At 39.2% G+C, this 25,253-nt stretch overlaps 1 protein-coding gene across 1 annotated transcript in view; it reads left to right on the top strand.

The window, feature by feature from the left end:
- LOC121873937 (glutamate receptor ionotropic, delta-1-like) overlaps window positions 1–10,289 on the top strand; it is a 74,190-nt gene extending 63,901 nt beyond the window's left edge. The window contains exons 11-12 of the mRNA XM_042377817.1: window positions 8,905–9,064; window positions 9,329–10,289. Coding sequence (XP_042233751.1) covers window positions 8,905–9,064; window positions 9,329–9,463 — 295 coding nt within the window. The 3' untranslated portion in view covers window positions 9,464–10,289. The remainder of the gene's footprint in view (window positions 1–8,904; window positions 9,065–9,328) is intronic.
- Window positions 10,290–25,253: the final 14,964 nt, after the last annotated feature.

Genomic DNA, 25,253 nt, shown 5'->3' with positions numbered 1-25,253 from the left:
AAGTGGGTAACATTAGAGAAGGTAATACCGTTAAGCTGGATGGATGGTGGAGATGTGTCTAAACCAGGGGCAGGTTGAAAGAGAATCTGAGTCTTATGTACATTTACCTCAAGGCCGAAGTGTGCATATGCGTCTGCGTAGGTGTTCAGGATCTCCTCTAGGTTGGGTTTAGTGTGAGCAACAAGGGTGAGGTCGTCTGCATACCTAAGCTCAGTAATGAAAGCTGCTGACACCTTTGTTCTTGCCTCGAATCGTCTTATGTTGAAAAGACCCCCCTTTACCTGGTACTCGAAGTTCATCCCGCTGGCTAAATTGGTACTGGCACGAGTAAGGAAGGCAGCCAAGAAGATGGAAAAGAGAGTTGGTGCCAGTACACACCCTTGTTTAACCCCTGTTTGGATGGAGAAGAACTGTAACTGGGTGCCATTGTGCAGGACACTGTCATTCATGATATCATGGAGTTGCCTGAACATGGTGAAGAATTTTGGTGGGCAGCCAAAACGGCTGAGGATCCACCAGAGGGCTTCCCTATTGACCGAGTCAAAGAACTTGGTTAGGTCTATGAAAGCCATATACAGGTCACGATGCTGTTCTCTGCACTTTTCCTGTATCTGGCTGACAACAAAGAACATGTCAGTGGTGCCACCTGATGGTCTAAGACCACATTCAGGTTCTGGGAAGAAGTTTTCCACCTCTGGGAGAAGTCTCTTTAGGAGGGCTCGGGCGATAATCTTCCCAGCTACGGAGACCAGCGAGATCCCACAATAGTTGCCACAGTCTGACCGGTCTCCCTTGTTCCCATTAAATATTGACAATGAAGGCGTCTTAAGGAGCTTGGGGGATTTTCTCTTTTCCCCATATATTCTCCAGGGGAGAGTGGAGACGGCTGGTAAGCAGAAGTCCTCCATCAGGCCCTGAGGCTTTCTCATTTTTCATCTGTTTGATGGCAGTAGCTACCTCATCCAGGGATGGAGGATAGATGAGGTGGGTCAGCTCTGGATGCTGAGGGACAAGCTGGGTAGTCAGGCCATCCACATCTGTGTTTCGGTTGAGCAATGAATGGTAGTGCTCTTTCCAGTGCCGAAGGAGGCCTTCATCGTCTTTAATTATGAGGTCACCTGCAGATGAGCGGAGGGGGGCTGCGCCACGAGTGACTGGCCCATAAAATGTTTTAGTGGAAATGAAATATTCGCGCATCTTGTGCTGATCTGCAAGTTTTAGTGCTTCACATGCTTTATTTTTAAGCCAGTTCGTTCTTTAGATTGCGAAGTTCCCACTGGGCCGCTGCTTTCCTCTTGCGGAAGGTATCAGCTTTGGTCCGAGAGTGAGGGTTGTTCTGCCATTCAGTGAAAGCAGCACGTTTAACGTTTATCATCGATGAGTACTTTGGTTCACCTGGTCATTTTTATCAAACCATTCCTGGTGTATTAGGGTGTGTCATAGGAGGGAAGATCAGCTAAAACTAATGGCCCATCACTTTTTTCGTAGATTTTAGTGTATATAAACAGAAAATAATTTCAGTTTTAATATTTTGCAACCTTTTGCTAGGTAAATTTTAGCGTGAAATTTATCGAAAATCTAACGTACAGCTGCATTAGTGCATTACAATTAAATAGTGAACATTGCTTTCTGACTAAATTCTTTAACAACCCAACTAACAATATTTTTTTCTGTTTCAGATTCTGATGCATTTATAAGTTGATAATATTTGCGATGGCTGCTTGTGTCAGGACGAGGAACCAAAAATCCAGCCATCTCAGTCACTGTCTTGGGTCTGGGAGAGAGCTCCTGAAGTCGGAGTTGCCTACATTGAGAGATGCTTTGAGATACGGTGTTTTAATCAGGCAAATCAGTGAAAAGAACCAAAGAACTTACACAAACAAAGACATTGCCAGTGATATGACCAAAGCTGTCTTGGCACAGTACACTCTGGCTAACGCTCAGTTCAAGCCTCCAGTCATAACAAGTCAGAAGAAGATTAGTGAGAGACTGCTAGCCAGTTGGGAAAAGGCAAGAGATATCTCTCTTGGGAGAGGAAAACTTGCAGTTAAGGACAGCTTTCCCAAGCAACTGGACCAGTTATTTGACATAATTACTTGCAAGTGCCCAATTGTTCTCTGTCCTGAGTTTGGATGCGATCGTGACTGTAAATCCGAGGCCCACATCTCCTGTATTTGCAAGCGTGAACTGAAGATTCCTGTGATCGAACTGGCATTTGTCAAAGCACAGAGAGAGAAGACTGGCAGTATAGGGGCTCTCATGATTTCTAGCCAAGATATTCCGGAGTCCAAGAGACAGGAGGCTGCCACAGAGAGACAGAAGAGGAGAAGAGTTGCCGAGGAAAAGAGACTTGAGAAGGCCCAGGGTGAGGTAAAAAAGGCCGATGATTGGAGTCAAGCTGATTCAGAGTTTAATGACTTCCCCATGGCTGATCCGAGTGCTGACCAGGAGAATGGTGACTTTGTCCCTAACCCAGAAAATAATGATCCCAAACCTTCCAGGCATAACATTCGAAATAGGAAAGATATCCCGAGCATAGCTCTGGCCAGCATGCGACACCACACTGGTCTCAGAGAAACTGCAGAGATAGCAACAGCTGCCTGGATTGACGGTGGTTTGATAACACCTGATGATGTTCACCTGGTGATAGATCATAACAAAGTAAGGAGAGCTCAGGAGAAACTTGTCAGTAACCTAGAAGAGGAGTTTGATAAGGGGATAAGAGAAAATGGAATCAATTGTTTGTTCTTTGATGGGAGAAGGGATGACACTAAAGTGTTCATGAAAGTTGGAGATTCTGACAAGTTGTTCCCTGCCATGGTGAAGGAGGAACACTACTCCTGCTGCAGTGAACCAGGAGGGAAGTATTTGTGGCATTTCACTCCAGAGAAAGATGACATCAGGAAACCAGCTGAGATAGTGGCAGATAACATTGTGAACTGGCTCAGAGAGAGGAACGTAGACCAGACCCTGCAGGCCATTGGAGGGGACAGCACCAACACGAACACAGGGTGGCAAGGGGGGTCATACAGTGGATAGAGCGGAAGATTGGGAGGAAGCTGGTCTGGATTGTTTGTGACCTCCACACCAACGAGTTGCCACTCAGACATCTGATCCAGGAGCTGGATGGCAAGACTCTTTCAAACAACAGATGGTCTGGTCCTCTTGGCAAGATGCTGGACTCTGCCACTGAGTTAGAAATAAATCCGAGCTTTGAAAAATCACAGTTGGCCCTCCACTCGTTGAGCTTGCACATACTGTCATTGACGACCTGAGTACTGACCAGTACTATGGTTACATGATTTGCAGTGCCATCAAAACTGGGGTCATGCCTGATAGACTTGCTTACCTGCAGATAGGTCCAGTCTCACATTCTAGGTGGCTCACAACGGCTCTCAGGTTCTGCAGAATTTGGGTCGCTCATCATAAACTGAAAGGGAACCAGCTTCACAACCTGAGACTTATTGTCCAATTCATCGTGAGTGTCTACTTGCCAAATTGGTTCAACACCAAGGTCAAGTCATTGTTCTCCGAAGGTCCGAGGCATGTTCTCTTCCAGCTTGAGCTCCTGAGGAGTCAGCCAAGGAAGGTTGTTCAGATTGTGGAGCAGACTGTGAGGAGATCTTCCTGGTATGCTCATCCCGAGGCAGTTCTGCAGACAATGCTCTGCAGTAAGGATGAGGAGGAGAGAAGAGTGGCAGTCAAAAAGATCTTGGATATGAGACTTATGAGAGGATCTGGGCATGACGAATCAGTTGGTGACGATTCCTTCAGGGTCAGGAAGACTCCTGAAGTCAATCTAGGTGCCAAGACCCTCACTGATCTCATAGATCTGTATAACATCCAGGCTGGCAGTGAGCCCCCTCTTACCTGCAGCCTCACCAATGTTCAAGTCAGAGCTTTCCTGGACAACCCCATGCATGTCCCTGCCTGGCCCTCGCACACCCAGAGTATAGAGCGTTGTGTACAGCAAGTGAGCGAGGCCAGCAGTCACGTGTACAGCCAGGAGAGGAGGGAAGGCTACATCCGAGCTCAGGTGGTCAGCAGGGAGGTGATGAGTAGAAACAGAAGCAAGAAAGACATGTTCTCTATGGTGTGCAGCAACACCGGGTCGTAGTAGTAAAACCGGTTTTTGTATTTGATGATTTTGTTTTCTAAAGGAATATTAAATTTAATAAATGTGTCAAGATCATTCGTTTCACTATTCTGGATCATTTTCATCCTAATAAATTAACCTGATACATTTACTTTACTTTAAATAAGCTATTTAGTGGTGTTGGTAAAAGGGTGGGAATACTGAATTTTCATAAGATTTCAAGTTAAAATTTACCTAGCAAAAAATAAAAATTTTCAAATCTGAAGATATCACATGATTCTGCACATAGAACTACATCATTAATACCATGGGCCGATTTTTCAAACTCAAAAAAAAAAATTCGCCTCTGTATGACACACCCTACAGTGGTGTATTCTTTTGATCTGGCGGAGGGTCTCTCTGCAGGGTTTGTCAAAACAGTATTAAGAGCATCATATTCAGCACTGAGATTCATGCTGTTTGCTGTTGTGATGTTTATATTCCCGTGTTCGACCTGCTCTCTGAAAGCATGTGCTACCGCTGGATCCTCCAGACGCTTAGTATTCAAATTTCTTCTGGAAGCTTGCTGCTTTCGCTGTTTTGGGGCAATGTGAAATGAGAACCTGGATCTGAAAATTCGATGATCAGTGTCAAAGTGGTCTGAGCCACGCATGACATGCGTGATGAGGACATCTCGGCGATCTCTTTCTCTGACAATGATGTAGTCAAGGAGACGCCACTGTTTAGATCATGGGTGTTGCCACGAACCCTTGAACTTGTCGGCGTGCCTAAACAAGGTATTGGTGATAGTGGGTTGTGTGGAGCGCACTTGCTGAAGAGGAGTAGTCTGTTAGGATTACACTTGCCTAGTACATTCCTCCCTATGGTTCCCACCCAAATGTTAGCATCTCTGCTAACTCTGGCATTGAAGTCGTCAAAGAGCACAAACTTTTCTTCTCTGGGGATAGAGGTTAGCACTCTGTCGAGATCGGCGTAAGAGACCTTATAGATGTCATCCTCTGCATCCAGTGTTGGGGCATATACGCTGATGAAGAAGGCATGACGTGAGTGATTCAGAGGATCTCGAAGCATCAAGAGGCACTCGTTGATCCCAATAGGCATTTCAGTTAGCCTGTGGAGGATGTGTTGGCGAATGGCAAAGCTAACTCCATAAATGCTGTTTCTCTCCACAGCAGGCTTACCCTTCCAGAATTTTATTTAGTTATTTATTAATTTTTTTTGACGGACATTAGCCCTCCAGGACACATGTTACTGACCCACATCGGGGCCTGGGGGGCGAAAATGTTATAATAATAATAATAATAATAATAATAATAATAAAGAACTACAAATAAATAAAAACAAGAAAAAAGATTAAAAGTGAGAAACAATATATGTATGTTGTGAATAGTAAGAGAAACAATTCAGACCCTGCAATTATGTGTAAATGAGGCAGAAAATCAGATCAGCAACCTGGGACTTGGTCACAATTTTTGTGATGCCATATGGTAGCAGGGTCTACTATTAGACAACACATTATGCTTCCAATATCTTCCCAGGCTGTAGTACCTCCCTATTTGGTAGCTGCCTACTACCTACTAAATAGATAGGACCGGATTACACTGTTGCCTAGGTCCCAATGCATAAAGACCATCTTATCTGTGCTGCCCATGTGCAGAGGTGTGACTAGAGACTCCCGGCAGTCACCTCTGACTGTCACCATCGCCATTCGTCCATCGCTATATAACTTTTGGGGAGTATGGGGGGTTTTGATGATGATGAGATGTATGATGAGCTGGGGGATAGCTGCACATGGGTTGATTTATGTGGTGAGGCAGGAGCGCAGGCTGCAACCACACATCTTGGCTCTCCCTTTTCCTGATCCAGGGGTGCAAGTGCTGCAACGACTGGGGAGAGGGAGAGTCTCTTTAGTAGCCTGTTACATTGCCTTTGTCCACCGGTGTAGTCGTTATGTTTCCATGGTGGTCACCTCTTCCGCCTACACCGCCGTTGGGGTCTTGCTGGAGATCTGTAAGCAGGTCTGCCTGATATGGAGCTGAACCGCAGATTTATCGTTTGGGGTTTACTCCCATAGCCTTATAGCAGCCAAGGTTAATACGCAAGGCAGCAGGGCGGTGATTGGTAAGCGCCAGGTCGTGTCCATATGCCAGTGGGCCTTTGCGCTGTCTCTCTGGGGCCCACTGTTACTTCGATATCCCTTGCTGATCTAGCCTTGGTCCACGAGGCACCCAGTTACCGTGTGTTGCCACGAGGAGGCACAGCAGGAGTCTTGATGGTAAGTAGGCACTGGCAGGGGAAGACTTATTCAAGTTTCTTCCCTGTTCGCCAAGAGGGTTAGCTAGGAGCGGCAGCTGAAAGCAAGAGGGAGCAAGCAGTGCTCGCACCTTAACGTTAACATTATAGCTGCACACACACACACACACATGTGGATCCCTAAGAGGGTGCAGGCTTCTATAATGATATATGAAATACAGTAATTGTTTTAGTTTAACAGAATAGCGGGAGTAATTACTTATATTTTAGTTTTATAAATTCATAATAATGAAATCTAAAAATGATTAATTGGTTATTCAAAGGCATTTTGGAAGCCATATGCAATTATGCAAATTAAAAAACTTTCTAATGAACATATAACTTAATGGAATAGTTCCCCATCACCAAAAACAACTTTAACAGTAATAAAACTACCCAAAACCCTCATCTAATTACTAATATAAGGAAATATTCGTATGCAGTGGAAGTGCAGTGGAATTTTAATGTCTTTGTTTTACAGATCATTTTGAAATGCAATGAAGATTTTTTTATTGCAATTAAGCCTCTAATCTTTAAGATACTCATTATAAATGATGTTTGTCAATGCCCTTGTCTCAAGTCCTTCACTACTATACTGTAGGTGTCCAGACATAACTTGTATTACACCAAGTTCTATAGGTTTTGTAAAACTAAGCTTTGTGATGTTTCAAGGGAAAAGTTTTGTGTAACAAATGGCTATGTATTTACATACCATTAATATATTATGATGTGTGCTGTGTATTCCTTTTGTATCAGTTACCTTAGCAAGAGCGGTTTTCTATGAAAGGAAAGGAGATATAAAATATGTATGTCTTTTGTGATATTAGTTTATTTTTTGCATTGGATGTGAATTATATTGGCTCAATGTAATTTCTAATATTTTGTAATCATATAATATTATATACTTATACAAAGAAGATTTAGGTTAATATTCTAATTGTTAAAGATGAATTGCTTATTTATGTTTAAGAGCTGCCTTTCTCCAGGGGTGAATACAGGGTGTGGATGTGAGACCAGGAAATTCATGGTAATTGTTAAGACCCTTGGCCTCATAGGGTGTTACAATATCACAAATTCAAATTTCTCTTCGTACTACAGGTCCAGGAATAGATCCCACCACATTCATCACCTCATTAATATGGGGTATAATGAAATTCACGAAGTAGATTTAATTAAAAATATTATATTACCAAACAAACACTAAAACAATAATAATACGACATGATGTTTGGAAGTGGCCGAGTTCGACTGAAGGTCCAACATGATCACACAATATCAAGCAAAACAAATCACAAAAGTCAAATGCTAACGCCCAAAACATAAGAAAGAGAGAGTATATTACTTAACTTAAAGACAGCTGTGCCTAGACTGACTACCGACTAACAGCTGGTCACCGACGTCACCTTTTACTGCCAAATACTGACGTAACATATCCTGATTGGCTGAGACATAAAACTATATTTAAATTACCCTACTGACATTAACTCCACATATTTAACCGATGCACAAACCTAATGTAATAAAACAATACAATTAAACATAATACAATGTAATAAACAAAGTTAATAAGGGCTCACTTGGTGTGGGCGAGTAGTGAGCGAAGCTGCCCGAGACACCCACACACCATCCGAAACAACGAATTTTATACAAAGAACAGACACTAATGGCGGACACTCGTAACAGTAATCTTGTTTCATCCATTGTACCTCCTACATTTTGGTATTAATTTACTCACCAGCATTTGGGGTGAATACTAAATTATACTTCTGTGAACAGAGAAAGGGCCATATTATGGGATTAAGATAGGTAAATTATTTAACCAGTTGGGTCTTGGCCAATTGCAAGAACAGTCGTGGGGTGTACGACGCCATTACGATGACTTCTTGCCCTGATCTTGTTTCAGTTATACCACCCTTTTGAAGCTCTGGAGAGATCTCGAAGTTTCGATATTTTGAGTACAGCACCAGTAAATAATTCCCACCAGGAAACTTGTTTCGAGACTCCTCCAAAGCTTCGAAAAGTGCAGAATTCCATGTGTTAAAGCCGATATTGCTGAAAAAATACCAGGGCAAGAAGGTCATCGTAAATGGCGCCATACACCCCATAACCGTTCTTGCAATTGGCCCATAGGACCATGCAGTGCTAATGTAAATATATTTGGTGTTAACTATTATAAATTAGTATTTCTCAGTCCTGACTCAAACTGCACAGTATAATGAATGGTTCCTCGGATTTATTCTCACAATGTAATTATATTAAATGCCATCTTCAACTCTCAGCTAGAGGTAGCAAAAGATTGCCTACATGATTCTGGTCTGTTAACCAAAGCTGTTATTTTAGAATATAAGTCTGATTAATGATCCTAGGAGTTAGAGCACTGCTGAAAGAGGAGGATTATTCAGTAGTGGCCGTGACAATTGGAATTTCTCAGCCTAAATTCTCAAATTTCAATACTTTCTACAAGCAGGAAGAACTCTGTGTGGACATGAAATGTATTGTTCTTACTTTGTTTTTAGGAAAGGGGCTCCATTTTACCAGCGTTTTACGCAACTGATGTTACGGTTGGAAGGCTCAGGTATTATATCATACTGGACTGAAGAGTTGTTATCCCAGCGGGTGAAGAAGAACAAAGAGACTGCAGCACTCGACCCTATGGCAGTTGGTGGGAATACTCTGGTAGTGAGCATCTATTTGTAAAAAATTTTCTTTAGTCTTAGTGTTATTGTAAACTAGAATATAAATGTTTTTATGTTCACACTTTATTTTAAGTAACTTTGTATGCTAAAAATAACGTTTTCTTAATATACTCACTAAAAAAAACGAAATACGTATTCTCTAAAAAAAAATTTTTATTACCTAACACTTGAGACAGGACTGGTAAATTGACACTGTAGTTCTGTCGCACTTACCAACGGTATAACATTTACATCGATACCGCAGGACGACAGCACTGAAGTGACCTTGGGGCTGAACCACCTTCAGGGTGCCTTTTACCTGCTGTTCCTGGGCTCTCTCCTTGCCTTCCTCACCTTGCTGTGGGAAAAACTCCCACGCTCCAGCTCCTCGCCGCAGTAATGCTCCTTTAGCTCACCAGACCACTGACCAGGAATGATTCTTCTGAACGCAAGCATAACTTTCCTCACCCAACTACGGGAGACAACAAGGCTCCTCACTTCATAATGTCCTTCTTGCAACAGCAGACTTCACACCATAAATCAATTATAAGATTTGTATTTTTGCTCGGTGAAATAGCTGATTGTATAGTTATAATTCAACTATATTTAAAAATGACAATTACGTATTACATCTCAAAATTCCTTCAGTTTAGATGTAGTGCTGTAGTGCACTCTTACGTACTCTTATCGTGCGTGACTCCATAAACTCTCTTTCCGTTTTTGTCACCCTAATCACATAAACCTTCCTACTTATATTAGGAGTTTCTGTTCTTTATTCTAACTTCTTACCTTCACAATTCATCATTATATCTGAGTGTAGTGCAGGCGGTCGCGCGCTCCACTTGGGACGCACGTACATTTGTCGATCTTTAGATCATAATTTATTGTAAACGGCAGTTCGTGAATCAGAACATCGATTAGTGCAACAACTGTTAAAAAAGATAATTTGTAGCATCTTTTGTACCACACTTTCAATTTCACTTAGAAGTGAACCATCTCAGCTAGTTTCAGCAAAAATATATTAAACAACAGTCCAAAACATAGGCAACCAATTTGCAGAGTAAAGTATTACCTGCATTAGAAGTCCAGCCTCATAGAAGTTTCCAAGGGCACAATAAATATTTCAACTAAATATTAATTTGCACAGAAAATGTTATAGCATAAATGCAGCACTGTGGAAAAATATTATGCAGAATTGTCCAAGCCTTCACTAAATTTTTTTAAATATAAAGAAAAAGTATAATATATATATAAATAAATAAATAAATAAATAAATAAATAAATAAATATATATATATATATATATATATATATATATATATATATATATATATATATATATATATATATATATATATATATATATATGCAAGTAAATCACTCTAGGTGCGCGTGATCCAGGTATATGCTGATAACCACAAGGAAAAAAGAAAACACGAAGTTCCCAAGCGCTTTCGTGTAATTCACATCTTAAGGGGTGAGTACAAACTAAGGAGAAGTACAAAACAAGGTGTATATATACAGAGGAGGGTGAGATCAGGTCCACAATGGTCAGATATTAGGTAATGACCCTACTGATCTTTAAATAGCACCGCAACGGTCGGTAGTCAGGTCAGAGGGTAAGGTGACTCAACCTTCTCACCTGGTTACAAATTTTCTTAATTACAAAATTGTCCAGTTTGTACATGCCATTACTCAAATTCATGTTGAATGCTTCGGTATGTTTAATGAGACTAGATTCTATGATGTTCCTACTATCAATTGAATTACAAGGTAATATTGGGGAGGCATTATCCCAGTCAATGCAATGCTTGTTATCCCTCAAATGAACAAACAGAGCATTGGATTCCTGGCCTGTCCTAACACTATATTTATGCTGTTTAAGTCTAGTTACAAGATCTTTACCTGTCTGGCCTAAGTAAAACATATTATATTCCTTGCAAGGAACTTTATAAATGCAACCAATTGTGCTGTTGGGGGAGTTCTTGATTAACATTTGTTTAACAGTACATATTGTTTTGTACTTCTCTTTAGTCTGTACTCACCCCTGAAGATGTGACTTACACGAAAGCGCTTGGGAACTTCGTGTTTTCTTCTTTTCTTGTGGTTATCAGCATATACCTAGACTCTACCAAATGTATCAAACTAAAACACGAGAAAAGATTGGTCCAATAAGGTCAGATACCGGCGAGCTCACTGATAACGACAGAGAAATTAGCAATAATTTGAATAAATATTTTTCAACATGATACTCGGGGCACCAACTCTATTCAGAGATAGTGAAGAAAACAAATTAAGCGAGATAGTAGTGACTAGTAACGATGTTAGTAAGCAAATAGACAAACTAAAGCCTAATAAGTCACCTGGTCCCGATGAGATATTTGCCAGAGTATTAAAGGAATGTAAGGAAGAGCTTAGTATGCCCTTAGCAAAGTTGTTTAACATGTCCTTAAAAACAGGTGTAGTACCAGAATCCTGGTGGATAGCAAATGTAATACCGATTTTCAAGAAGGGGGATAGATCATTATCCTCTAACTACCGCCCAATCAGTCTAACATCAATAGTAGGCAAATTACTGGAAGCAATCATTTCAAACTCTATTCGAAATCACCTGGAGAAGCACAGATTGATCAATGATTCCCAGCATGGCTTCACAAGAGGATGTTCACTTCTAACTAATCTATTAACATTCTTTTCATCAGTTTTCGAATCGGTGGACGAGGGGCACAATTATGATGTGGTATATCTCGACTTTAGCAAAGCCTTCGACAGAGACCCCCACGAAAGACTAATTAGAAAGGTAGAAGCACATGGCATCAAAGGTAATATCCTTAAATGGATTAGGGCGTGGTTACAGGACAGGAAACAGAGAGTGTGCATTAATGGCACTAAGTCCCATTGGAATCAACGTCACAAGTGGAGTTCCCCAAGGCTCAGTACTTGGACCATTATTATTTATTATATACATAAACGACATAGATTTCGGCAAAGACAGCAACATAAGCAAATTTGCTGATGACACTAAAATAGGACGTGTTATTAAATCTGACGAGGACTCCGCAAAACTACAGGAAGATCTAAACAAATTTTTCGAATGGTCTGAAAAATGGCAGATGAAATTCAACGTGGACAAATGTAAACTACTCAGTATAGGAGATGTAAACAGAGAAACCAGATACCAGATGAACAACGATGCCATAGAGAAATCCGACTGCGAGAGAGAATTAGGAGTAATGATAAGTAGGAACCTTAAGCCAAGTAAACAATGTGTTTTTGCTCGTAACAAGGCTAATAAAGTACTTGGGTTCATACAAAGGAGTGTTAGTTACAAGACTAGCGAGGTCATCCTAAAACTGTATCTTGCTCTTGTGAGACCACACCTGGATTACGCAGTTCAGTTCTGGTCACCGTATTACAGAATGGATATAGAATCCTTGGAAAGAATTCAGAGGAGAATGACAAGACTAATCCCGGGCATCAGGAACCTTGAGTATAGAGACAGGTTAAAGCATCTTAATTTGCACTCCCTCGAGAGACGTAGAGCGAGGGGCGACCTGATAGAGGTGTATAAGTGGAAGTCAGGGCTAAACAAAGGGGACACTATCAAAGGTACTCAAACTATCCAACCAGGAGCAAACTCGTAACAATGGTTTTAAATTAGACAAATTTAGATTTAGGCGTGAAATAGGTAAACACTGGTTTGGAAACAGAGTAGTGGATGAATGGAACAAGTTACCAAATATTATCATTAACTCGAATACGCTGAATAGCTTCAAACATAGGTTGGATGCTTATATGAGCTATAGGGGTTGGGTGTAAACGGGACTGCCCAGTATGGGCCAATAGGCCCGCTGCAGTTTCCTCCATTCATATGTTCTTATATTCTTATGCGTCACAGAAAGACTTCTGGTTGAAACAAGTTTGATTAGGGAATTTGATTCTATAAACCTTAGTGATGGTCTGTACAAAACTGATAATATGTTACACAAATTTATTTGTCAGTGGCCCAAGGTTAAAAATGCTTAGTGGGTCTTATATTTTTGACATAACTTAACATGACTAATTACGTCGCCCTTTCTTTTATGTTCCTCTTATGTGCGTGGTGGTGTTGGTGTGTAGATTAGTGGTGTGTACGTAAGCCTCTCTCAGCCCTTGTAATTCAGACGCTTCTGAAGATGTTTTGAATAAAGACGAAAGCTAAGGTGCTCCATTGTTTCCCTTTTCCCGTGTGATTTTATCAAGAATTATCTTATCTACGTTTTCATTGTGGATCTACATGAAATATATATATATATATATATATATATATATATATATATATATATATATATATATATATATATATATATATATATATATATATATATATATGCTGATAACCACAAGGAAAGAAGAAAACACGAAGCATTCAACATGAATTTGAGTAACGGCATGTACAAGCTGGACAATTTTGTAATTAAGAAGATTTGTAACCAGGTGAGAAGGCCGGGTCACCTGACCATCTGATCTGACCACCAACTGTTGTGTGCTATTTAAAGATTAGTAGGGTCATTACATAAGAACATAAGAACATAAGAACATAAGAAAGTGGGATACTGCAGGAGGCCGACTGGCCCATACAGGGCAGATCCCTTTCACACCCATCCCAGCACTTCCATGTGCCTATCCAACTTCGTCTTGAAGCTCCCTAGCGTCCCCGATCCTACTATAGCACTCGGTAGCCTATTCCACATATCCACAACTCTATTACCAAACCAGTGCTTGCCTATATCATTTCTGAATCGGAATTTATCTAATTTAAAGCCATTTGTTCTAGTTATTTCGTTATTACTGAGCTTCAGAACATCTTCCATTTTACCCTTGTTAATCCCACTTACCCACTTGTACACCTCTATCATATCTCCCCTAACTCTACGCCTCTCTAATGAATGTAAGCCTAAGCTTTTCAGTCTTTCTTCATATGGAAGGTTTCTAATATTATGGATCATTTTTGTCATTCTTCTTTGTACTCTCTCCAAAGAATCTATGTCCATTCTATAATAAGGACACAGAACTGAACCGCATAATCCATGTGTGGCCTCACTAATGCAAGGTAAAGTTTCAAGATAACGTCAGCAGTTCTGTTACTCACAGACCTAGATATGAACCCAAGAATCCTGTTTGCCTTGTTGCGAACGCTAATACATTGTTTTCTAGGTTTCAAGTCGTGGCTAACAAATACACCTAGATCTTTTTTCACAAACTGAGTTTTCTATTTCCGTGTTACCTAGTTTATACTTAACGTTTGTATTCGTCTTCCCTATCTGTAGTACCTTGCATTTATCAGTATTAAAATTCATTTGCCAGTCTACTGACCACTCATGTAAGGTATCTAGATCTCTTTGAAGGTGTTCAAAGTCACTGTCTGAATTTATCACTCTCCCCATTTTGGTATCATCTGCAAATTTACTAATCCTACTAGTTATGCCTAAATCAAGATCATTAATGAATATAACAAACAGCAGAGGGCCTAATACAGATCCTAGGGAACTCCGCTTTTGACTTACTTTTGATCTGACTTTAATCCATTTTATGCTGACTCTTTGACTTCCTACCAGTTAACCATGACCTAATCCATTTTATGCTGATCCACCTATTCCAATGCTTCTACCTTCCTTATCAATCCTGTGAGGACTCTATCCAGATAACTACTGAAATCTAAATAAATTATATCCTTATGACTTATCATTATCTACGCTTCAAATACTTCTGAGAAAAAGCTAAGCAAATTTGTGAGACAAGAACGTCCCTGGGTGAACCCGTGCTGAGAAGAATGAATTAAGTTGAATGTTTCAAGGTGGCTTCTGATTTTTGTAGCAATAATTGACTCAAGCAACTTGCCTATGATTGACGTGAGACTAATGGGACGGTAATTTGATGCTATTGATTTATCACCCTTTTTGAAAATCGGAACTACATTTGCAAGTTTCCAAGCTTCTGACACTAGGCCCGATTCTAATGGCTTATTAAATAAAACTGCTAATGGATTACTCAACTCATCTCTACATTCTTTTAATATTCTAGCATATACCTCGTCTGGACCAGGCGATTTATGAGGCTTCAGTTTGTTAATTACTTTAAGCACATCGTTACTAGTAATATTGATATTCATCAACATATTTTCTATACTGTCGTTATATACCTTATGAACTTCTGGAAACTGTGCTAGGTTTTCATTTGTGAATACGGAGCGGAAATGACTATTTAACGTACTACACATTTCTAACTCATCATCAGTCATTTCTCCTGTCGTAGTTTTAAGGGGACCTATTGTATCTCTAACCTTTGATTTATACAGTTGATAAAAAGCTTTGGGGTTATTTTTCGATTCGTTTGCTACCTTGATTTCATAATTTCTCTTTGCTTTCCTAATTTCTGTTTTTACCTGTCTTGTTAGGTTCTGATAGTAACCAAGTAAGTTATTTTCGCCTTTCTTAACTTTTCTATATACTCCTTTCTTTTTCCCTAGAAGATCTAAGAGTCTATTATTCATCCATTTTGGTTGGTTCCGTATCGATCTGAATTTTCTTTTAGGGATGTGTTTATTTTGGGCATTATTGATTGTCGCAATAAATTGTTCATAAGTAGCTGCTAAATTAAATTCGGGGTTATCCCGTCCTAAGTTGACAGTTTCCGGAGGTGTGGGGGGGATTAATCTTTTGACCATAGGGTCATCCCTTAGGTCTCTCCTTAAGCTACCGTAATTAGCCTTCCTAAAATCCGGGATCAAGGCCGAATTTTCCTTCTTCCTGCCATCCCATATTATGTTAAAATATATGGCTTTATGATCACTGTTTCCTAGTTCGTCTCCAATCCCAACATCTTTTACTAGATTTTCATTATTACTGAGAACTAAATCGAGGATATTATTTCCTCTAGTGGGCGAGTTTATGAATTGATATAAAAAACTATCTTGTACTACTTCTAGAAAATCTTCAGATTCATTATCGCTAAGTTGATTTTTCCAATCTATGCCTGAAAAGTTGAAATCGCCTAGAATACATACATTGTTTCTATCAGATGCCTTCTTTATTTCCTCCCATAGCAATTTACCATCGTTCCTACTCAAATTAGGTGGTCTATATATAACACCAATGACTACGGATTCACTGCCCTCACCAATCTCTACCCAAATACTTTCATTGTCGCTATTTGTTTTAATGTTTGATTTATTGCAGCTTTTTAATGACACCCTGATATACACTGCTACACCGCCACCTCTCCTTCCTACTCTGTCAAATTTAAATAGGTTATATCCTGGAATATGAAATTCTGCTAAAAAATGCTTGCTGTTTGAATTTATCCATGTTTCCGTTATTGCAATTATATCTATGTTCTCTTTACTAACAATGGCCCTGAGCTGGTCCATTTTGTTACACAGGCTTCTACTATTAGTATAATAAACACTCAATATATTTCTTCCGTTTCTATCTGTTTTACATTTATTACTTTGATGTTTGTTATTATGACTAACTATATTTTCAGCATTATCTACTTCTGTTTCACTACTTCCCAGGACCTGCTTGTTTTTTGACTCCCATTTTCCCCGACCCCTCTCTACTGGCGAAACCCCCCCTTCGGAGTGACAATTTCACGCTCCAGGGATGCAGACAACGTCTTTACCCCCTCACGAGACAAGTGTACTCCGTCGCGACAGTACAGGTAGTCGTTGCCATAAAATCGTTGCCAGTCATCAATGAATGCCCAACCATTGTTTGCACAATGTTTTTCCAGTCGGCAATTAATAGCAATTGCCCTGGACAGCCATTCACGACCAACCCCTCTTCTAGGCAAGACACCACATACTATCGGGATCCCTCCCCTATCTCTAATCTTCCCCAGCGCCTCCCTATACCTCTTGAAAAGTTCCTCACTCCTAACCTTACCTATGTCGTTTCCTCCCACACTAAGACACACTACTGGATTGGTACCCTCCCCTGACAAAACTCTGTCTAACCTCTCGGCTACATGCCCTATCCCAGCCCCAGGAAAACATACCCTAGTCCAACGTTTCCTATCTCTCGCACAAAAAGCCCTATCCATAAACCTCACCTGGCTGTCACCAACTACCACGACCTTACCTGTGGGCAGGGTTTGTACAACTGCCCTTTCCTCTCCTTGATCCATACCGTCCTGCCTCTTCTCTTCCTCTCCAGCTTCCTGCAGCACCTGGTAAGGGTTACTGCACTCCACACCCTGGTCAGCTTTCCTAAGCCTGACCCTAGTCCCCTTGGAGACAACCACTCTCCACGCCTGCTCCTCCTTCGCAGGTGTCCTGCTAGGCAGGACACCTACCTGAAGGAGTTCCGTCCTGAGGGCTTCATTTTCCCCCTTTAGAGTGTCAACCTCACTTCTCAACTGCCCCAGCTGCCTTAACAGCGTGGCAAGGAGGTCGTCCTTCCCCACACTCCCCTCCTCTTCCCCCACGGCACAACGATCCAAAGCGGCCATTTTCCTTGGTCTCTAGCGGGAGCACGATCAGCACTATCACCCTCCTCTGTATATGTACACCTTGGTTTGTATTTCTCTTTAGTCTGTACTCACCCCTGAAGATGTGAATTACACGAAAGCGCTTGGGAACTTTGTGTTTTCTTCTTTCCTTGTGGTTATCAGCATATACCTAGATCACGCGCACCTACAGTCTAACATCAATAGTAGGCAAATTACTGGAAGCAATCATTTCAAACTCTATTCGAAATCACCTGGAGAAGCACCGATTGATCAATGATTCCCAGCATGGCTTCACAAGCGGACGTTCTTGCCTAACTAATCTATTAACATTCTTTCATCAGTTTTCGAATCGGTGGACGAGGGGCACAATTATGATGTGGTATATCTCGACTTGAGCAAAGCCTTCGACAGAGTCCCCCACGAAAGACTAATTAGAAAGGTAGAAGCACATGGCATCAAAGGTAATATCCTTAAATGGATTAGGGCGTGGTTACAGGACAGGAAACAGAGAGTGAGCATTAATGGCACTAAGTCCCATTGGAATCAACGTCACAAGTGGAGTTCCCCAAGGCTCAGTACTTGGACCATTATTATTTATTATATACATAAACGACATAGATTTCGGCATAGACAGCAACATAAGCAAATTTGCTGATGACACTAAAATAGGACGTGTTATTAAATCTGACGAGGACCCCGCAAAACTACAGGAAGATCTAAACAAATTTTTCGAATGGTCTGAAAAATGGCAGATGAAATTCTACGTCGACAAATGTAAAGTACTCAGGAGAGGAGATGTAAACAGGGAAACCAGATACCAGATGAACAACGATGCCATAGAGAAATCCGACTGCGAGAGAGATTTAGGAGTAATGATAAGTAGGAACCTTAAGCCAAGTAAACAATGTGTTTTTGCTCGTAACAAGGCTAATAAAGTACTTGGGTTCATACAAAGGAGTGTTAGTTACAAGACTAGCGAGGTCATCCAAAAACTGTATCTTGCTCTTGTGAGACCACACCTGGATTACGCAGTTCAGTTCTGGTCACCGTATTACAGAATGGATATAGAATCCTTGGAAGAATTCAGAGGAGAATGACAAGACTAATCCCGGGCATTAGGAACCTTGAGTATAAAGACAGGTTAAAGCATCTTAATTTGCACTCCCTCGAGAGACGTAGAGCGAGGGGCGACCTGATAGAGGTGTATAAGTGGAAGGCAGGGCTAAACAAAGGGACATTACAAAGGTACTCAAATTATCCAACCAGGAGCGAACTCGTAACAATGGTTTTAAATTAGACAAATTTAGATTTAGTCATGAAATAGGTAAACACTGGTTTGGAAACAGAGTAGTGGATGAATGGAACAAGTTACCAAATATCATCATTAACTCGAATACGCTGAATTGCTTCAAACATAGGTTGGATGCTCATATGAGCAATAGGGGTTGGGTGTAAACGGGACTGCCCAGTATGGGCCAATAGGCCCGCTGCAGTTTCCTCCATTCTTATGTTCTTATATATATATGCCTAAAATTTAATAAATCTACGGCTGTTTCACTCCAACCTCACTATCATTACCTTAACATCTTTCAGTGTTGTAGTTATCAAGCTATACATATTCCGACATTTTGTAATATTGATATTGTTATAGTGACATGTGGTGGAATCCATTGTGTTTGCATGACTAAACGTGTGTCAGTACATGGGTAGGAGTAGGTCGTTGAATGCTAAATATATTTCATGAACAGGTCACACAATTTACTGTAGTACCACTTATAAATACGATCGTCCAATCACAATTTACCTTTACCATGACGTCAGTACTCCCGAGGGGATTCTGCGCGACCCAGGTGACTAGTTTATAACTATGCCTGACTGTCACAAGGTGAGTACAGTTACCTCGTGTCGCCATATCAAGAACAGTATCCCTATTAGGACTGTCTCTGAGGTAAACGTACGAATTGTTTTACTTGTATTAGTTGCTTTCTTCTTTCCTTGTGGTTATCAGCATATACCTAGATCACGCGCACCTACAGTGATTTACTTGCATATATATATATATATATATATATATATATATATATATATATATATATATATATATATATATATCGCCGATTAAACCTTAAACCCTATAAAGCAACCGACGCTTTTGCCAAATAGGAATTACTATTGCCTTTTATTGCTATAACTTAGTAAAAATTAATTCGTATACTATATCATAATTTACCCGGTTTCCCCAAAAAGGCTATTAACCCTATTTATTGTAACATATAAGCACACATTACGTAGGGGAAACCATATTGTGTAATAGCATTTCCACCATATATTAATGTTTAAGTATTTTGTGTTCATAGAATGCCCGATGAATCACATGAGGGGTGAAACAATATATAATAATCCTATTTGACAGAAACACCATAATGGAGAAGCGACCTACATGTTCTCCTTTTGTGACAGCTTACCGTGGCAAAATTGTCTGTCTGTGGATCAGTGGCATGTCAGCAAGAAAAATATCACAGGAGATTGGGATCAGCATCACGACAGTGTATAGGTGGATCCGTCGATATGCAAGAAAGGTACAATACAAGCAAGGCCGTACCATGGAGAGCCTCTACCGACCTCCTGGGGACATAATACAACAATTTCGTGTTCTACACCAACTCAGTCCCTCACTTTATCTGCTTGTGTATTTGACTCTCATCATCCTTACTGCAATGGTTCGGTAGAAGACCCTTACTTCTGGGGCAGTGAACAACACTAACATAATTGCCACGGGTTTTAACACTACCTCATAAAGTAACTTTCCAACTGGCAGTTGTTGTATAAAGTGGCAATAATGTAAATATTTAAAATAATAAGATCTGGAATAGCGAAAATATTCAATTCAACAGAAGATGATCCAAAATATATTTCTTTAGAAATAAGCGTAAAAATAACCTAATGTCATTTGATTTACAAAGGTATATTCTTCATAAGATAATATTTGTTTAGTGTTCTGGACACGGGCACCGAGAAACATTAATAACAGCTGTTATAAAAAACATCAACAAGATTTTCAAAGAGTGGTTTGGGAGTCTTTTATTTTGATAAAGGTGAATCTTCTAATAAATTTAAAAAAGTTAATTATAAGACAATAAATATTTTGAATAATGAGCCAACCATAATAGATATTTATTCCTCCAAAGGGCACGAAGGGAATGTACCACAGTAGTAGCAAGAACTGAGCCATAATAAGACGGAAAAACTCGTTTAACTTACTTTCTATTGGAACAATAATATTAAATTAAAAAAAAGAAAACGGAATTTTGCGAATATATATATATATATATATATATATATATATATATATATATATATATATATATATATATATATATATATATATATATATATATATATATATATATTGCTAGCAGGTAACGACAATTATAAGTTAGTGGATAGTGAAAAATAATTGCACACACACACAGGCGGGATTGTCGTTGACTAGTATGTAGTTAGTATACATTAAAAAAACATGAGAGAAACGATTTTTAGAATTGGGTAATTAACAGCAGAAATGCATTGAACATACAATTTGTGAAAATATTTTTTTATGAAAAAAAAGGATGAATTCGTGTGTTTCAGGCAAGGACAATGTTAACTTTATTAACCTCAGGTCTGAAACTGAATGTACTACAGTTAATTACTTACACATACAAACAAATTGCTTGTATATAGTCCCTTACCTCTCAAGCCAGGGGTGAGCTGATCAAAGTACTATGTGTAAAACGAAGGATAAGAAACGCTAATTAGAAGAGTTCCAATAAAGTTTTGGTCACATATTTGTTTTTAAAACCTGACTGATCATTGCTTATATTAATATTCGTTTACTTTTTGTTGAATTTTAAAGTCCAGAGTTAAGTGTTTGTATTATTATCATTCCAACATAGTGAAGCATACAATAGATAATTAATTAAGTGAATAGAAAAAAAATTAAAGTAGAATTCATGGATATGTAGTATAGTATTTCAAGTTCCTTTCTGCCTCATGCAATGGTATTATAAACTTCTCATCATACTCAGGTTCAGGATGTTACATACTCATGACCACACATTGTATAAATAACAAGAATTTCCTGTTCTGTAAATAATTTGCAAATACTAAGCTCAGATAAATATTTCCTAAAATAGGTTTAATTCACAATACACATGTGAACAGCAAAGCGAATCAGATAGTCCATCTCCAAGACCTTCTACTTGTATGATTGAATGCATTCGGTTCATTTAAGAAGAATGTATAACGTAATTATCATATTTAAGTTTTCAATTAAATGTAAAAGTAAAACAGTCACATTGGTTTAACGACAGGGAGTTAAGGGTAGTGCAGATACAACACAGGAAAATAAATTACGGTACACCTGAGACTAAGAGTAGTATGACTACAGGTTAGCAAGGCGACTGAGGTGTAAACATTCTTATTTTGGAACAGATTTAAGAAGGGTAAAATAAAATAAAATGAGCAGTCAGAGAGAGAGCTTTAACATCAGTAAATTGCAGGAAGCTTAAAGCCGTAAAATGAAAATGTATGAAACTTGCCAGGCATAAGTCTTGAGAAGGAATATTCAAAGTAGCCTAATGATATATAGAAAATAATCACACATAACATAAAACAGGATGGTTGGAAGCGTAAAATACTTGACAAGAGGATGTAAAAGATATGGACTGGGTATATATTACAAAAGTCATAGCTGAATATGAAATGTGATTTCAACGAAATCAACAGAAAGAGGAATTTTGGTGCATTAGTTTATAAGTATCGCTCGTGTCTGAAATAGTTTTCATCTAATATTACTATTTTCTTCTTCTTTACAGTATATAATTCTTCAATGATATTATTATTTAATTATTTGTAGTGTTGGTACCATAATTGTTAGGTTTGGTAGCAGTCAACATCTGCTGTATATTAATAAGAATAAGATTTTTTACTTCTACTGTCAGGTTGAAGCTGCACTGGAGGTATCGGATGATGAGCCTGGACATAGTGGTGATGGCGCTGACGCTCTTGTTACCATGTCAAAAGGCTGCTGGCGCCTTACACTCCGTCTACAGGTTAGTAGATTATATCACTAATTTAGCGATAACATCTATGTATTTATCTTCTTTGGAGCTTCTGACCCATAAGCGATCACGTAGATCATAAATAAATAAATATATATATATATATATATATATATATATATATATATATATATATATATATATATATATATATATATATATAGTTTCACACTATGTAACTTAACGTAACCTACCTAACCTTATCGAACCCACTTTTCGTATAATTTTGCTACATTAAAACAGAAAACGACTCCTCATATTAAACAAAGCAAATTTCACCATATAAAATTAAATTCCCCGAGTTATAGCAACAAAACAAGTTATCCTATTCGCAAAAACTTCTTATATATTTCCGTTTGCACCCGTTTTTATACCGTCACAAGTCTCCCAATCACGTTTAAAAGACTCTCTCGTGCTCCCCAGCTAAAGAGACGAGTTCCTAATGTGTAGCAAACATTCTCTCTGTGGTGATTATGTTGAAACAGTGGCACAAGTAGCTCGATGCTCTGTAGTTTTGGAGTTTCAATAATTGAGTCATAATTGAGTTCAGCACATACAATTACACTAGAATCAGACTGTTTTGATTCAGAACCATGAGAATTTTTTTTATGTTGACCAGTGTATAATCAAGGACCAAGCTTACTGAGGAACCTCAGGCCATTGGTTCCACAGTCTCCGAGTCTCTTATCCTATTGTAACAAAGCAACCAACAATCGTGGCTAGGGTTCTTGTACTTTCCCCAAAGACCACTGCTCTTCCCGCTCCAGCTGTATTAGGTTTCGATAAGTAGGTTCCAAGGTGGATGCATAGGTGAAGTCCAGCACCAACTCCTTCTCGGATTTAGTATTACTACATCTACAGTAAATGCTTATTTTCATTTATATAGACTAGCGGTTTCTTATGCAGGAATTTTCAGACTTCTCTTATTAATGTTATTAGAGATAGTCTACTAACCACTTGTTACAGAATCCTCTTTGTGCTGAATAAAATCGTTTGGCGTTAGCTAAATAAAATATTAAAAGTGGCGTCCCCAAGGTGAAGGGGTTTATTTTGTATTTGTCTTGCATGTTAACCCCTGGAATTGATTAATTTGCATTTTCTATAATTATCTTTTGAATTCAGAAGGATGTGGAGAGTTACTTAATCCCTACCAGGCAGCTTCAGTGGTACTTAAACCTACTTCAAAACCTCGCAACTCCATCATCCTCCTCACTGATGACAAGAACGCCCACTTCTCTGATTCCTGGGTAAGTTATACCTCTTTATCCTCATTTCCATTTGTCTACAATATAATGAAAGCTGCCATAGTTGTATTATGCCCTCCTCTGTGTTTTTGGTGTGGATCTCGCACAGAAGATAAATGTAGTCCTTTATTAAGTGCATTAAAAGTATTAAGCTCTTGAACTTTGTGATTGGATTTAGATGAAGAGGTTATATTGGTAATTAGTCTAAATAAACATCTCGTTACATACATTATATTCGGGAGAATGGGAGTTCGTCACTTAAAAACAAATATGGATATGGAGACCACATCAAAATACAAAAGTAATTTCTTAAAAAAAATCAACATGACTTAGCTTATTTGAAGAAAAAGTATTGAGTAACTGTATGCATCCCAATTCTCCAATCTATATATATATATATATATATATAAGACAAAGAAGTATGTCTGCGTGTGTGTGTTTGTGTGTGTGTCGCACGAGAATCTCGGAAACTACTTTACCAATCTGTAGTCATGATGGATGGTGTTATACGTAGTGATGATGGATGGTGTTATATCTAGTGATGATGGATGGTGTTATATGCAGTGATGATGGATGGTACTATAAGTAGTGATGATGTGTGGTGTTATATGTAGTGATGATGGATGGTGTTATATGTAGTGATGATGGATGATGTTATATATAGAATATGAAAAGTATCCCTCCGTTGTCATTGGCAACATGGATGAAATGTGAACACTGCTTTGCAAAGAAGTACAAAGGAGAATCTCCTGGACTGTGCTGCTCTCATGGGAAAGTACGACTGCAAATTTAAAAACCCACAACCATTGAAGACTCTCATGCTGGGAACAACACCAGGATCAAAACACTTCTTGGAAAATATCCGGAAGTACAATTCATGCTTCAGATGACATCCTTTAGACTACCAAGTAGTTCGTGAGCACGGATACATGCCCACATTCAAAGTCCAGGTCCAAGTCTATCACAAAGCAGGATCCCTCTTGCCACTGGAAGATGAGCAGGCAAAGTTCCTCCAAACCTACTTCATGGGAGATCATGAAAAGCAGACAACTATCACGTGTGGCAATATTCAAGGTGTCAGACATGACATTGTCCTATCTATCAGAAATGCTGCATGAGCACAACACGTATGTAATCATTTTAAAATGCCCTGGAAAGCATGCCTTCTGGCGAGTACAAAATCAGGATCAAAGCAGACAAATTAATGCATTACAGTGAGACAATGTGGAGCCTCCCGGAGAGGGCGTCCCTGCATGCACCTAGCGAAGAGCCGGAGGGCACGATTCCGCAATTACTTATATGAGGCAGAATAAGTAAGACAAATAATCAACTCAGTATAAATCTTTCATTAATT

Source organism: Homarus americanus, unplaced genomic scaffold (genome assembly GCF_018991925.1).
Source record: "Homarus americanus isolate GMGI-L3 unplaced genomic scaffold, GMGI_Hamer_2.0 scaffold25827, whole genome shotgun sequence".
In the NCBI taxonomy this organism is placed as follows: Eukaryota; Metazoa; Arthropoda; class Malacostraca; order Decapoda; family Nephropidae; genus Homarus; species Homarus americanus.
This window is presented reverse-complemented; position numbering and strand designations above follow the sequence as displayed.